General features: G+C 47.6%; 5 protein-coding genes across 5 annotated transcripts; 3 read left to right on the top strand and 2 right to left on the bottom strand.

Annotated features, from left to right (window-relative positions):
* Nucleotides 1-6,108: 6,108 nt before the first annotated feature.
* PSV08DRAFT_351639 (uncharacterized protein) lies at nucleotides 6,109-6,890 on the top strand (the record flags this gene model as incomplete). The annotated part of the gene is made up of 3 exons (XM_014227128.1): nucleotides 6,109-6,465; nucleotides 6,521-6,733; nucleotides 6,810-6,890. 3 exons carry the CDS (start codon nucleotides 6,109-6,111, stop codon nucleotides 6,888-6,890), a joined length of 651 nt encoding a protein of 216 aa, XP_014082603.1.
* Nucleotides 6,891-7,826: 936 nt separating this feature from the next.
* Nucleotides 7,827-8,312, top strand: PSV08DRAFT_351640 (uncharacterized protein; the record flags this gene model as incomplete). Its single annotated transcript, XM_014227127.1, has 1 exon — nucleotides 7,827-8,312. The coding sequence occupies one exon, from the start codon at nucleotides 7,827-7,829 to the stop codon at nucleotides 8,310-8,312; it is 486 nt and encodes a 161-aa protein (XP_014082602.1).
* A 1,107-nt stretch (nucleotides 8,313-9,419) lies between these two features.
* Nucleotides 9,420-10,177, top strand: PSV08DRAFT_351642 (uncharacterized protein; the record flags this gene model as incomplete). The annotated part of the gene is made up of 4 exons (XM_014227126.1): nucleotides 9,420-9,536; nucleotides 9,590-9,654; nucleotides 9,739-9,850; nucleotides 9,914-10,177. 4 exons carry the CDS (start codon nucleotides 9,420-9,422, stop codon nucleotides 10,175-10,177), a joined length of 558 nt encoding a protein of 185 aa, XP_014082601.1.
* A 914-nt stretch (nucleotides 10,178-11,091) lies between these two features.
* Nucleotides 11,092-13,013, bottom strand: PSV08DRAFT_362342 (uncharacterized protein; the record flags this gene model as incomplete). Its single annotated transcript, XM_014227125.1, has 2 exons — nucleotides 11,092-12,329; nucleotides 12,377-13,013. 2 exons carry the CDS (start codon nucleotides 13,011-13,013, stop codon nucleotides 11,497-11,499), a joined length of 1,470 nt encoding a protein of 489 aa, XP_014082600.1. The 3' UTR covers nucleotides 11,092-11,496.
* Nucleotides 13,014-13,741: 728 nt separating this feature from the next.
* Nucleotides 13,742-15,004, bottom strand: PSV08DRAFT_202833 (Pyoverdine/dityrosine biosynthesis protein-domain-containing protein; the record flags this gene model as incomplete). The annotated part of the gene is made up of 3 exons (XM_014227124.1): nucleotides 13,742-14,167; nucleotides 14,224-14,615; nucleotides 14,665-15,004. 3 exons carry the CDS (start codon nucleotides 15,002-15,004, stop codon nucleotides 13,742-13,744), a joined length of 1,158 nt encoding a protein of 385 aa, XP_014082599.1.
* Nucleotides 15,005-15,229: the final 225 nt, after the last annotated feature.

Consider the following 15,229-nt stretch of genomic DNA (forward strand, 5'->3'; position numbering starts at 1 on the left):
ATAGACGACCTCCAGATCTCAATATCATCTACGTTAGTAAGGAAGAATATCAAGCTACTAGAAAAGGAGATTCAGAATCTCTTTAGACTAGCAGAGGAGTTAGCCATCCAATTCGATAGCTCAAAGACTGAACTAGTAAACTGGACAAGATCAAGAAAGGATCAAGCTAGAGTACTTACTCTACCTAATTAGGAGATAGTACAGTCTAAGGAGCTAGTTAGATGGCTAGGTGTCTACTTTGACTGCAGCCTCAAATTCAAGCACCACAGCCTTATTAGAAACCAGCAGGCTAGCGCAGCCTTCCACCGCCTTAGCAGGCTAGCTAACTCAAACAAAGGCCTCTCTCCTAGAGCAGTACGACAGCTCTACCTAGCCTGCATCACCAGCGTAGCTGACTATGGCTGCCAAATCTTCTGGAGGGAGCAGCAGACAGCGCTTAACCAGAGACAGAAGCTGCAGAACCAAGCCTGTAGAAAGATCCTAGGATCCTTCAGAACCTCACCTGCCATACCTAGCGAGGTAGAAGCAGCTCTATGTCCTCCTAGAGTTAGACTTAACAACGCCCTACGACAATACGCCTTTAGAGCAAGAAAGCTAGCTCCTAGCCACCCTCTTAATATTGCTATCACTAGTAATCAAGGAAAGCAGCTAGAGCGTATTACTAGATCTATCTCAACAGCTCTATCGGACGATAGTGAGGAGATCAAGCACTACGCCTCTATGCCCTGGAGCTCTACAATGCCCTACAAGACTAATATATCTAAGAAGTCAAAGGAAATCGAAGCAAAGCACCACAAGGAGCTTCTAGAAGACGAATATCTCCTCTCGATCTACTCAGACGCCTCAGCTACAAAGGAAGGCAAGGGTATAGGAGTAGGAGTAGCTTTCTACAAAGGAGCTAGTCTCATAGCTTATGAAAAGGTTAATATAGGATACAACCAGCTAGTCTACAACGGAGAACTAGAGGGTATTACCCTAGGCCTAGAGAAAGCTTTTGACCTAGCAGACGACTACCTTGAAGTTAGAGTATATGCAGATAACCAGGCTGCAATATTCAGACTAAAGACTGCTTCTGACTACCCAGGGCAAGAGTGGCAACTTAGATGCACTATAGCAGCAGAAAAGCTACAAGAAAAAGGCATATTACCTACCATACAGTGGGTACCAGGACACCAGGGCGTTATAGGAAACGAGAGAGCAGACGCGCTAGCAAAGGAGGCGACAAAGCTAGATCCTAGCTCTAGCAGGACGAGCCTAGCTGTAATAGGCACACGAATAAAGCAGCTAGGCGAGCGAGAGTGGCTTAGCTATCTAGGACAATACAGGAGAAAAGCTATTACTCTAAATCCTACTACTTACGCCGCAAGGTACAAGTGGAAGACTAGAAAGCAGATTGCTACTCCTCCTACTAGTAGAGAAGCCTCTAGCGCCTTCTATCAGCTTAAGTTAGGTCACTGCTATCTACGAGACTTCCTATTCAAGCGAGGAAAAGTAGACTCTAAAGTTTGCCCCTGCAACTATCGAGCTACTCAAGACCCTGCACATATCCTCCTTAGCTGCACGCTATACAAGGAGGCTAGGAAGAAGATGCAAGAAACTACAAAGGACCCCCTATCGCTAGCTTTCTTACTAGATACTACAGTAGGCGTACAGGCTACTATTGCCTTTATTAAGGAAACTAGGGCTGCAACGCAGGCCTGGTATAAAGGAAACCTCGACAACTAGGACAACACCTACACTAGGTGCCTTCGCCCTACACCCAACTTACCTCTCCTCTCACCCGCAAGACCTCCTACTACCCTCCTCCACACTAGGCCACGAGCCTCACCTCGATTTAGATAGCCCCCTCCCCCACCTACACCAAATTGATAGCACTACGTAGTTACCTGTAGGCATAGCCTGCACGTCTTATATAGCCTACCAGCTGAGACAGGACGTTAATCAATAATAATAATAATAATAATAATAATAATTGGTCAACGATGCTGTTCTCTCTGTCGTAGAACAACTTGAGACTGGAAGGAAAATCTTTACGCAGGCCAAACAATGTCCGCGAAAAAGATTTTACGTGCATGACATTGACTAAGAACTAATCATTTTCAGAGGACTGCGTGCACTCCAAAAAGGCCCATTTTGGCATCATTGTTCTGTTGTTTGACAGCTCAGACGATGCTGCTTACCATGAGATGTTCCCATTTACTACGAAGAATTTCAGCCACTGTCATTTCACTTCTTTACTTTAATGATTGTCAAATGAGCGTTGCCTTAAGATAGAGAGACAAATTAATTACCTTCTCTTTGAATGCTAGCAAATACATGGATATGTAGGAATGCGCATCTATCAATCGGCAGGCGTTAGTATTCCTGGGAATTTGTAAGCTTGATGGAAAGAGAGTCTTGCAATGTTTTTTTGAATGAAATGTAAATTCGGGTTCGAAATCTAAATATCTACACTATTGAAGAAATCTAAGCAAAACACCTCTATAAGCTTAGACTGATCAGTGATGAGAACTTATAATTTGAATTTTGAATACATTCCAAGAGTGCTACGTGTCCCAATCTAGATAACTGATGCTCCTATGTACCCCTATGACAGGAAAAACCAATCTTGCTCCAAGGAAATACTAGTAGTAATCAAAGCTAAATCTCCCATCCTCTAGTTCTTCCCGTTGATGACAGAGCTGCCACCTGAGCCGCCGCTGCTGCCGCCGTTACCGCCGTTGCCAGCATCACCGACATCGCCGCCGTGAGAGTTGCCATCAAAAGAGATAGCAGGTCCACCGCTGATGATGCTGAACTTGCGGGCTAGAAGGGAGAAGATAGAATCAGAGCGTTTGGTGATTCTGTCTTTGTGTTAGTTGTCATCAGGTTATAATGAGGGAGATACATACCCTCCAGCACCGCCGTTACCGCCGTCACCTTTGCGGCTGTTACCGCCGTCACCACCATTGGCGACGTTACCGCCGCGGCCGCTGCCTTCGAATCCGATGCCAGCACCACCAGTAACGACTGTCGATCGTCGTTGAATTCCACCAGCACCGCCGTTGCCGCCATCACCTTTGCGGCTGTTACCACCGTTACCGCCATCAGCAACGTTACCGCCGCGGCCGCTGCCGTCGAATCCGATGCCAACGCCGCCAGTTACAACTGTCGATCGTCGTTGAATTCCACCAGCACCGCCGTTACCGCCATCACCTTTGCGAGTGTTGCCACCATCACCACCATTAGCGACGTTACCGCCGCGGCCGCTGCCTTCGAATCCGATGCCAGCACCACCAGTAACGACTGTCGATCGTCGTTGAATTCCACCAGCACCGCCGTTACCGCCATCACCTTTGCGAGTGTTGCCACCATCGCCACCATTAGCGACATTACCGCCGCGGCCGCTGCCTTCGAATCCGATGCCAGCACCACCAGTAACGACTGTTGTATCGCGTTTAGAGATGCCGCCAGCACCGCCGTTACCGCCATCACCTTTGCGAGTGTTGCCGCCATCGCCACCATTAGCGACATTACCGCCGCGGCCGCTGCCTTCGAATCCGATGCCAGCACCACCAGTAACGACTGTTGTATCGCGTTTAGAGATGCCGCCGTTACCGCCGTTACCGCCATCACCTTTGCGGCTGTTACCGCCATCGCCACCATTAGCGACGTTGCCACCGCGGCCGCTGCCTTCGAATCCGATGCCAGCACCGCCAGTAACGACTGTTGTATCGCGTTTAGAGATGCCGCCAGCACCGCCGTTACCGCCATCACCTTTGCGGCTGTTACCGCCATCGCCACCATTAGCGACGTTGCCACCGCGGCCGCTGCCTTCGAATCCGATGCCAGCACCGCCAGTAACGACAGTTGTATCACGACTGTTGATGTCAACAGTGACGGGAGCCGCTACAGCCAGCGCTGCGGAGCCGATAGCAAAGATGATTGAGTACTTCATGTTTGTTGATGAGATGAAAGTTTGATAGTAATCAAGATTGAGAGTAGTTCCAGCTAACTGTATAAAGAAGAGTAGTCGTCGAGACTGATTGAAATGAAGTGAGATGAGAGGAGATGAGAGAGGGAGTGATGTGTGATGATGATTCATCGAAGGGAACCAGCGTTGATTTATATATTCCTGTGGAGAGGATAGCAACCTCGGTTGATAGAGTCTAGCTAACGTGTTTGAACAGTACACTGACATGCTTTGACAAACCTACTCTGCACTGACAGAGCCTGTCTCGAACAGCCATGTCATGACGATCCTGACAGCTTTGACGTACGTGACGGTGGGCATGAGTAGGGTGAATTGAGAGATGGCCAGGTGAGAAGCGAAGGTACCATGACGATACGAGTAACAATACAAGGTAGTGTTTAGGAAAGTTCTAAACTTAGAGAAATAATTGTAATACTAAGCAGACCACTAGTCCCTTTACAGTAATCTTTTACGAGACTATGGAGAGAATATATTGAAGCTCAAGCCTCATGGACTACCTCAATGCGGTCTTGGCTGGATTATTAAGCTTTTGCTTGGAGCCACTAATAGAATCTTGGCACATCGGCGCTATTAAGGCTGATCTGTAACAAGAGTCCAAACAACATCGGCGGAATTCCCACGGGAACAGCCGAGCGCGCATTGGACCGGACGATTTCCGCTGCGGAGAATAGAAGCACCTAGGTTGGCTTACCTAGCGTCTCCTGTTAAGAAAGTAATCTGAATGGTTGAATTTACTGTGTGTAAACACAATAGAGTAAACATCAATGATAAGCCTACTACAGACGCGGAATTCACGAATCATGTATTTCACCCTTTACGGCGACGACTACATCATGAAACTTGACTTCAGGTAAATCCGGGGCCGCCTGCCGCTATTTAGCGCGCATCACGGGCATATAGTAGGCGGAACACTGCTTCCGCGCGCGATTTTCTGTTTCTCGTAGTACTCGTCGCAAGAACCCTGTGCCTATGCACGACCATGAAGGTTCGAGGCCCAGCACAAGTGGATACAACGAAAAAAGAGTCTGTGTGCAGCCGTTTTACAACGTTGATGCATGGAAGCAGGAGTGACGGCGGGCTCTAAGAATATGACTTCTTGTAATACCCAAATAGGCAAAGCCCTGTGCTGACATTTGCCGACACGTTTCCAAGTCTACATAAAGCATTGAATTAAGCTTCTTAGCGCGGGACTTGGCATATGCTTAATGCCAAGTTGCCGGCTCCAGCACTACGGCTGAGACGAAACTGGGCGAATCGGATGCCTCGTTCTAGGTACTACAGCTGAGATGAGGCTGCACAAGACTCATCTATACGTCCGTGAGCCTTGTGTAAGCAAGTACCGAGATCTTGTCCGCCATCGCTATTGACAGATTTTACAGATCGCCAGCTTCAAAATCCCGCAAGATGATTGTTAATCTGTTGCACTGGGAATTTCTAGTATACTACAAGAATCCATATCCGAAATACAAGTACTCACCAGTCCACATGAATTGGTGATCCTCCAGTACTTCTTCTTACCCCAAGATATCCCTCAGATCTGCTAGCCCCCCGTGGTCCTTCGCTTCGTACGGCTTTTACACGGGAATATATGACGTTATATCATGTGGTTAAGCTAGGTAGTGGTGCCACATCGCCACACTTGCTACAATACTAGGGTTCCCTTTCCTAATGCACTTTACGACATGATTGACGTGTTTCGTATTTGACACTTGACGGGTTTGGAATCTTTCGAAATGACGAATATTCTCGTGATTATTCGTATTCGAGAGAAGGCTAGGTTGCTGATGCCAACTATGCGGAGAGGAGAAATTATTTTGGGACTATGGCGGACAGGTGACGGATAACGGCATTTGTGGTGAGAAGGGTATCATTAGGCTTGATGTTACTAGCGTTAGTTACCATTCATACTATAGTGATAGAAAAATTGGCCAGGTTCCGCAAGATTTACAACATCCTGTTTATATATAAACCAGAGGAAAGTCCCCCAAATAATTTTTCTTCATTTGAGCTTTGATTAGCCTCTACTTCTCCTACCTCCATTCTCAACCTGTGATTCTTCTCCTCTCCTTATCCCACTCTCATCAAACGACCCTCAGTCCACTGTCTTTGTTTGACTGCACCGCTAACTCATCACGATGAGATCTGCCGTTGTCCTTTCTTTCCTTTCAGGAGTTGCCCTAGGGGCACCCACCCTACAACCTTTGAGAATCGGTTCAGAAGGCCCGGGTCCTGTTTTCGATGGGCCTGTTCCTAAGGTCTCTGAAGATAAACGCAGCCCCGCCAACCCCGGTGTAGGCGAATCCGATCTTTCAATTGGCCTCGGCATTCCGGCTGTTGTCGTCGACGGATATCCCATCAAGGTCCCCCGTGTCAAACGCGATCCTGCCGATGATGGGGACGACTCTAAGTTCTCAATCGGTTCCCATTCAATCATAACTGGAGGCCCTGCTCTTTCAATTGGCGGCCAATCCCAAGGAGGTTCAGTGGGAAACGTAATTGAGCCATATTTCCTTTCATCTTTCTATTGTACTCACTAATTGTGTTCAGGACCCTGGTTCGTCAATTTCCATTCACATTCGCGAACCTGAACCAAATCCTGTCAAGAAGCGTAGCCTCGAGTTTATAACTGGAGCTTCAGATATTGGAATTGGCACGTCAGCTACAGGTGGAAGCGTAAGTCTCTCTGGGAACTCAAAAGGCAAAGATGGCAAGCATGGTAAAGACGGCAAAAATGGCAAGAAGGGTGATGGTATTGCCAATGTAAGTCTTCCAATTTAGGCGGGTGCTGGGTGCCAGCACAGCAATTTTATGTATCATGCAATTAATGGTCAAGCAGGGTGGCAACGGTGGTGATGCATTGGTGCCCGGCAGTCGTGCTGGCAATGGAGGAAACGGTGGCATTATCATCAATCCTTAGATAGTTTACAAAATATGGAAAGATTGAAGTATATCGCGCGTGTCGCCTGGATCACTGAATTGGATAACCTTTAGAAGGTCGTTGACAGAAGTCATTTTAAGCGTAAAGATCATTCAATTGAGAACAAATTACGAAATAGTCAGTTAGCATGTCACTATACATGAACAATTTGATCTCCAATGCAATATGCAATTATCTGTACAAGTCTACTTGCATGTCTTGTAGCTCTGTTGGCACCCAGCCTTACAATGGTCATCCGTCGTCCCACAACACCCACTGCTAGAACAACAATTCCTTTTGAACAGCCCACCAGAACCATTAAAACTCTTTGATGCGCTGCGAGAGTGATAGGGAGCAATACTGGCTAGGTGAGCATAGCTATTGCGGCAGTAAAGCAAGACGACAAAATTTACAGGTGGCGCTTCCAGTCTTAGGTTTGCAATATATAAGACAGATATATCCTGTTGTTAACAAATCTCTCAGGGCCAAAAGGCCAATAAACCTAATGTATTATCACGTGTGCAAGGCGCAGATTCACGAATCCATGCAAACTTTAGGTTCGGCTAGAGTGCATTCCCGCCACAGCCCTGCCGAGCCGCCCTATCAACAAAAAAAGTGGTTCATCCTTCCACTAGTGTTTGGGGTCACCTGGGATGACCAAGTTAGGGCTGCTCTGAGCATAGCCCGGGTAAATTCTTAACGACGTAGCAAAACAATAAATAAGAGTAAGAATCCGCCTCGATTTATAGTAGCTTACCTATCCACTTTCTCGCCCGACACTATAACAATCTTTCCTCAACTTCCTACGCGCCTAACCACGCCGCTATTATGCCTTCCCAATGGTGAACTACTGTATCCGTATGGACCTCCTGTACCGACTGCACTGGAATCTTCTGGCCGACTTACGTGGTATCGAAATTGTCTCGGGGCCTAAAAATGAAGACGATTAGCGCGCTTTTCGACCATTCTTCCACAGACGTAGACTTCGGTGTGCCTAGTGTGAGCCGTATCGAGGTCAACAGCCGTGAATGTGACGAGAAATTTCGACTCTCGTACGATAGTGAGCCCGAGGACGGTTATCGACCTCCGGCCCCACTCATCATTCAAAACGAGGATGAAGCATCGATTACATTCAAGAATTTTGTCACCGAGGTCCATGCATATTTGAACGAGCATCTGGATGAAGTCAAGAGAGCTCAGCGAATAATGACCGCAGAGCCTTGGTCGGAGACACTCTTGTACTTCCGACACACTTGGGCATACCAGACTGAGGATGGTAACGTCATTGTCTATGTCGAGATGATGCCCCGCGCGGCAGATACCAAATTCAGGGATATCCTTTGGGCCCAACAACTAAATAATGTTTATGAGTACGAAAGGAAGATTCAGGGCCGTCGGTTCCGCCTTATTAAGCCGAAATAGTCGAAGGAACAGACTTGCCGAATTCGATATCCAACACCATTTGGTATCATGTAGGCTAAAGTGTCAGGAGATTGTATCTAAGCGCCTTAGGTCAGACAAGATACTGCGGCATAGTTTTGGGTCTACATGAACGCCTGAAGAAGCCACATCTATTTACAGTATAACTCATCTTTGCAACGTGCAGTTCCAATCTCAGAAGTGTATACAAGCATCTGCACGCATTTTCCGGATACTCAACATGCAGACCAGCAAATATAGCCTTACCGTCTCGGATTTCAAAAACGTGCAGATGATCCCATCCAATACGGCCCGGGCCAATCTTGCTTCAGCAAATCATGCTGCAGTAAGGAGGGCAAGTGTAGATTCAAAGCAGCCCAGTATATACTAGAGAACTGTATATCCCACTGCGACGCAAAGGCCGTGTGCGTTATTTAATCAGCTGGTGAAAATACGAAGTGCAGGCTCAAGCTCTGCTGCTCTTACTAGGGATGGTGCGGAAGAGAATGTATCCATTGCAAGAACCCGGAACCTCCGATTAGCAAGACGTAAGCAAACAGCTCTCGTAGGCCCTTTTTAATTTTACTAAACATACTCTAGTCTATGTCAGCAAGGATTCGGTTCTTGTGGGATCAAGCCATCGCCTTGATGCGGTAAGGGCTCTGACACGTCAAAGGGACATCAGATCGGGTACTACCAAGGATGGAACACCCATGAGCACGTATGCGACAAGGCCATAACTCGCCAGATCAACACACGTGGGCTATTCCATTTGCTCTACGACTTTGTTTTCTTCATCCCCAGACGTTCGAGATGATGCCTATGAATCCCGACCATGTTCATTTAAATGGCGAGTTTACCGCACTCAAGCGCAGCAGTCTCCAGATCTGGATCGCGATCTGAGGCTGGTCTTTTAATGGTCCCAGTACCCCAGCATACCATGCCTACACTGACATGGTATCCACTGAAGCGAACCGACGAGCCTTTATCCAATCTCTCGTTAAGTTCATAGACACGTTTGGCTTTTAAGGCGCAGATATCGACTGGGAATACCCTGCTGAGCTGAAGCGAAGAGACCATAAACATGATACTGATAATTCATTCCTTCTCATGAAAGAGATCAAGAAACAGTTCGGTAGGAGGCATGGCAGCAGGCTTACCCTCGCACCCGACTATTGGTACCTGCGCGGTTCTGAGCCAGCCGAGATGCAGAACTACATCGACTGGGTAGGATTCATGAGCTGTGATTTGCATGATCCCTTGGACACTGACGTTAAAAGGTGGGATCAAGAGTGCGGCTTCAGACCAACATCACTAATATCGAGAAGAATCTCAAACCACTGTGGTTTGATAGTGAAGACCCTGCGAAGATATTCATGGGCCTTGCATGTTATTAGCGTACGTATACACCAGCTGATTCAAGCTGTAGGAAGATGGGCTGCAGCTTCATCCCGGAAAAAGGAGGTGCGGCGGGTTCTTGTAATAATCTTCCTGGCGTCCTCTCAAACCGCGAGATCAAGAGGATTATCAAAGAAAAAAGGGTAACACCATACTTCAACAACATAGCTATATTGAAATATTTCGCCTGCTAGGGCAGCATCTAGGTAGGCTACGACGACGCGGGGACTTATGCTATGAAAGAAGCTTTTGCGAATCCATACTGTCTCGGTGGCATCATAACATGGTCGATTGACTTCGATGACTTCGACGTGTGGTTGATTGACATCGACCTATCGACGATCAAATTCAATTCATGGCCGATTAACGTCGATATAAGTTCGACTGACTTCGACGTGGTCGATCGACGTCGACGACGACGTTGTCGTGGTTTCGATGCATGGTCGATTGGTGTCAACGTAGTCAATTAATGTCGACGTATTCGATTGACTTCGACGTATGGTCAATCAAATTTTATATATGTTCGATTGAATTCGATGACGAAACGGGCGTAAGATTGGGAGATGCGAACGGCTACAAATCACCAGAGTCTGCAATCATCATCCCTGTGGCACATACAATGGTTCCTCGCGGAGGGACATCTACTCTCGACTCTGGAGTAGGTATAGATATTCCTTATATATCTAAAGGTGAGTTCATGGGCACCGACAACAATCGCGGTCGGTGGGAGGAAGGGCTGCACCGAGACAGGCACGTCACCGCAACAAGCCCAACAACCGTCATCGTCACGCCAACGACAACAACAACAGCAAAACAGCAGCCCCCACCGCAGAAACACCTAGCTTCAGCAAACCAAAAAAAAACAATTGCTACGACGGCAGAGGTGTATAAACCCGGCGCGCAGGCATGATCGACAGCGCAGACAAATCTTGCGACCAATCCCTCAAAGGCAAGAAACTGACCGAAATATGGAACGCAGGCGAAGCCAAACGCACATACATTTATGAAGTCTCCAAATCACAGCTATGGAGATTATCGCGTTCGTCGAAGCCGTGTGGGGCTCGGGTTGTGAGTGGTATGTTGACGTGAATGTGTGCAAGACGGAGTTTAGGAAGATTATTAATCAATGTGATGAGCATGGGGAGAATAGGAAACAGGGGTGTGTGCTCTCGGGAGACTGCTCGAATTGGCGGTTGGATCCGAATAGGGATCAATTGTGATTGCGTCGCTGAAGAAAAGAGGGCTTTCTTTCTTTGTATAACTTCTGGTGGTAGGTTGAAATACAGAGAGCGTGTGATGTTGGTAACACGATTTTCTAAGCCAGGAAAAAGACGTTATCACAAAGGCTGTGGGAGCGGATCTGGGAACAAGGAAGCAGAGAAGACGCGCAAAACAAGTGGTAGCAAATACGAGAGTATATCTTCTGTCTTTTTAGCAGTTGCTATTACAGACCATGTATGAAAGCTTCCCTAGTCATTCCCTTGACATCCAAGTCTTAGAAAGCTTTGTGGCTCATTATGGTTTCCCGATAACAACCTGTTCTTTCTCATTGAAGGTGATTGGAGTAGAGACCTACAGGCAATCCCCTGTAGGGCAAGGGCGGGCTCCAACTGTACGGTCATTATTCCAACAAGCTGGCGGCTTCCCAACGAGAGGAATGCCACATCTGCTGAGATGAGCAATACATCAACTCTCATTGTATACGAAGGTGCGGAGTTTTCGTCAAGAGCGGGCATGTGAGGATACTATGCAAGATGAAGCGCATGACTTTGTAAGTTGACTGGGAGCCTCAACAGTCAATCCACTCTTCCTCTTCTTCTCTCCTTCTCCCCAGCAGCCTCCCATCACTCCTCCCTAGCCGTTTTCCCGTTCTTTTCAACGCGCCCATTTTCTTTCGCTTCTGCCTGCTGAATTCTCTCGCAATCATCTTTCGCAGTTTCAGTTTCTTCTCATCAAAAATTCCATCACAGAGCTCTGATAACCGCTCATTGACGTCATTGCTCAGCACATCTCCTTCTTCCTTACACTTTGTGAAAACATCCTCGATTTCGCGCCCAAGATCTTTGATAGTATCCTCTTTCAACAGCGCAATGTCCGCTTTATGCTCCTCCATCTCATTCATCATTTCTGCCGTTTCATGGGCTCGTGCATCGTACGCTTCATTCCAGACCTCATCCAGCTTTTTATCAACGAGTTGCTCGAAACGCTGTAATTGCCGGGCCTGGTATTGCTGAAATTGCTGGGCGAGATGGACACGGAGGTGAGGAATCCATGTTTTTCCCAACGGTGTAAGGGGTGGTAGCTTTGGATATTTGTTCCCGAGAAAATCGACAGAGATGAATGAAGAGGCTGGTGAGCTAACATGAGACTTAGGTGCGCCAGCGAGCAGACTTTCGAGGACGTCAGGAAGGACCTTCTCAAGATACGCAGGCAGCTGTTTGCTAACTGCCGCATTGATAGCCTCAGTCTGATGGTCAACTTCGCGCGACACCTGCGTGAATTGTTTTATCAAAGCATCAGCTGCAGCCGGGCTCAGCGGTACAGTAGTGTCAGAGGTGTCGGATTTAGTAGGCGATTGGGGTGCGAACCGTTTCGGTGACTGATTGGGTGACCCAAGGCTTGCTGCGGATGTTAATTAATTACCATAGTTTAGACAATAAATAACTCACCCTGCCTTCGCCGCTTACGGGGATTATCATAGGCAGGCGGTGCCCCAATATCGTCAACGGGACAGAAGACCTCCCAGCTTGCCCTCCTCAACCCTTGTTTAATGAGTATTCCATCGATTGGATAACCAGTCAGGCCCCTCGCGGCTTTGCTGAACGCCTTGAACATACCCTGATGTTCCTTGCGTACATACTTGTAATCAAAGGCGATTTGAATCGTGGTTGCTTTGGTGAGTTCTACAAACTCACGGAAAGAAGAGTCACATCCAGGTTGGGGACTGAAAGACATGGTGGCCGGACACCAGAGGGGACATGATTGATCAACGCTCAGGGCGAGAGTCTTGATGTCCCAGTGTTTGTTGTCCTTGTTTCGCAAGAGCTCGTCCAGTTGTGGTCGCGGAATATGGCTGTTGCCACTAGTGAGACTGACAGTACCAGACAGCAGCTTGTCGGCATCGTACTGTAGAGCGAAGAGCTGTACATCATGAGTTGTGGGGATTTGGACTACAAGCAAGACTGTCGCCTGCTTGGACGCGTCGTCACACCTAAAGATTAGAGAACATTGGCACGGAGATACAGGATCCAAGACGTTCGGTACAGGATAGGCGAGCGCCTTGAAACCATATTTGAAAAAGTTCATATTATTAGCTATCCAAGATGCCCGCTGAACTCACCAAACCCCCTTAAGCGACAAGGGAACCCACCCGCCCAGGCTTTGAAGCAGCCTTGACTTTGTGTATATCGCATCCACCGCCGACACGAGGTACGCGACCCCCGTAATCAATCGAAAGCCCACCCCGCTAATGGCAGCCGACGGACGCGCAGTGCGATGCAGAGTCGCCCGCCTTTGCCACCAGCGGCCTTGTGAAGTTCGCAAGGATAATGGGCCTAAGTCGAGTACTTGATACGCGCAACAAGTGGGAGCGGAGATAGACGGATATTCGGTTTGTTGAGTATGTGCGTAGGTGCGATGGGGGGAACCCGTTGATGAATGTTGATGATGAAGTCGAGGGCTGGTGGCTGGGGGCGCGCGTTAGCTTGGCAGACTATCGTTAGTCATGTGCGGCTTACATAATTCGTCTGCTTGTGGCTCTAGCGTGCCGTCCGCCAAGACCCGAGCGTTTGTACGAAGCCCGCCCGATTTGGCAAAGGTATTGCTCTGGTATCCATACCAGTAATGCGCAGCTCAACAGTAAGGTCACATTCGCAGTATCATAACACCTTCTGGTACTGTGCGTTAATTTGGTTGCGATCCCGTAATCGCGAAAATAAGAGGCGCTGACGAGGTGGCCAATACACGAGTGAGCTGCATTATTTGACTGACTGTAATAAACAGCTCGCAGTATATAGCAAGCCTGAAGGATTACATTAGATTTGAAATCCTCGCACTTCCACAGTTTTGAATCTCAGTGCGAGATTAGCAAGTTTCACTTTCCACTCGGTAGTGAGTTCCATATCTTCCAGCAGCGTGTTCTCCACAATCACTTTGCCTCCATACACATGATGTAGCTTGATATGTTCGGGCCAGTTGAAATCATCATTCTTCTCCCGTACAAGAAAAGGCCTTCCATCCTTTTGAATGACTTCATAGTTGTCGTTGTGTTGGTAATCCTTGAAGTGACCAGTTACGTACCGCCCCTGAGCTGTTACTACAACACAACAGTGCCAAGGTTGAAGTCCAAAACCATCCAGTTGGGGTATCAAAGGAACCGGAATCTTGGATTCGCCCGTGGATCGGTGAATAGAAAGTCTAACGTGATCGGGAAAGGCAGCTTCCAAGGCTCTCTCGTAAGCCTAGAAGGTACAACATGAGTCCAAAACTAAGATTGAAAGCAAGGATACAAACTCACAAGTAGGCGCTGAGTCATCTTGACTGCAACCTTCTTAGTCTCTTCGGTATATCTCTCCTTATCATTCTTGACTTCTGGATCAAGGTCTGGTCCCCATCGCAAATCCTCATCCGTGAGCTTGACGTATGCTTGGTACGTGAGGTTTGTGTCTTTATGGGTTTCAATCTTTTTCTTCATCTCTGACTGATCGGGCAGAAATCTAGCTTCCATTTCGGCTCGGCATGTATCAGCTAAGGCTATATATTCATCCTTGGACAAGGAATCTCCATCAGCAATCCCGAGTACGTCCGCCAGGCGTCTAAATCGGATGCGCGTAAATCCTTGATCTGCTGAAATCTTTCGTAGTTTGACACCGTAATCATAGAAATCAGAACCAGGTATACACAGTAGATCTAACAAGAATTAGTATCACGCACGCATTGTCCATCGAGTACAGCTCACCGTTGTAGACAGGACCGTCAGATACTATGGTGAGCTCTGCACCATAACGATACACTTTCGTCAACTCATTACAAAGGTGATCAAGTCTTGCCAAGCCCAGCTCTTCCGCAAAATCTGGGTTTTTAGTATCCAGAACTTTCAATGGGGAAGAGTTCTTGAATGGTGCCGCGGGTAAGAGTAATGGGATTGGACTTCTAGATGTATAACTGAGTTCAATTTTGGAAGCAGCGACAGTTCCGTAGCCATGTATTTCGTTCGGTTGCTTCTGGCCTTCAAGTTGAGAGAAGCGTCGGAGAACAGCGAGAACTGCATCGATATTTAAAGATCCGCTACTAGCCATGGTTGGGAGATTTTGAAAGGATATGGCGAATCAGTTTGTTTACATATATGAATCTAATCTTGAAAGACAGGGGAAAGACGGCGTAGGAGAACCTATTCGCTATTTTCTATGAAGAACAAAGATACTTGAGGATCTGGGCGTTTGTCGTGGCTCAATACATAATCCAAGGAGAGCCAGCAGGTCAAAATAAGTACTGCACAATCGAGAATCATGGTGGCGGGGCAG

The sequence above is a fragment of the Bipolaris maydis genome (genome assembly GCF_028858645.1).
Source record: "Bipolaris maydis strain C4 unplaced genomic scaffold PSV08scaffold_7, whole genome shotgun sequence".
In the NCBI taxonomy this organism is placed as follows: Eukaryota; Fungi; Ascomycota; class Dothideomycetes; order Pleosporales; family Pleosporaceae; genus Bipolaris; species Bipolaris maydis.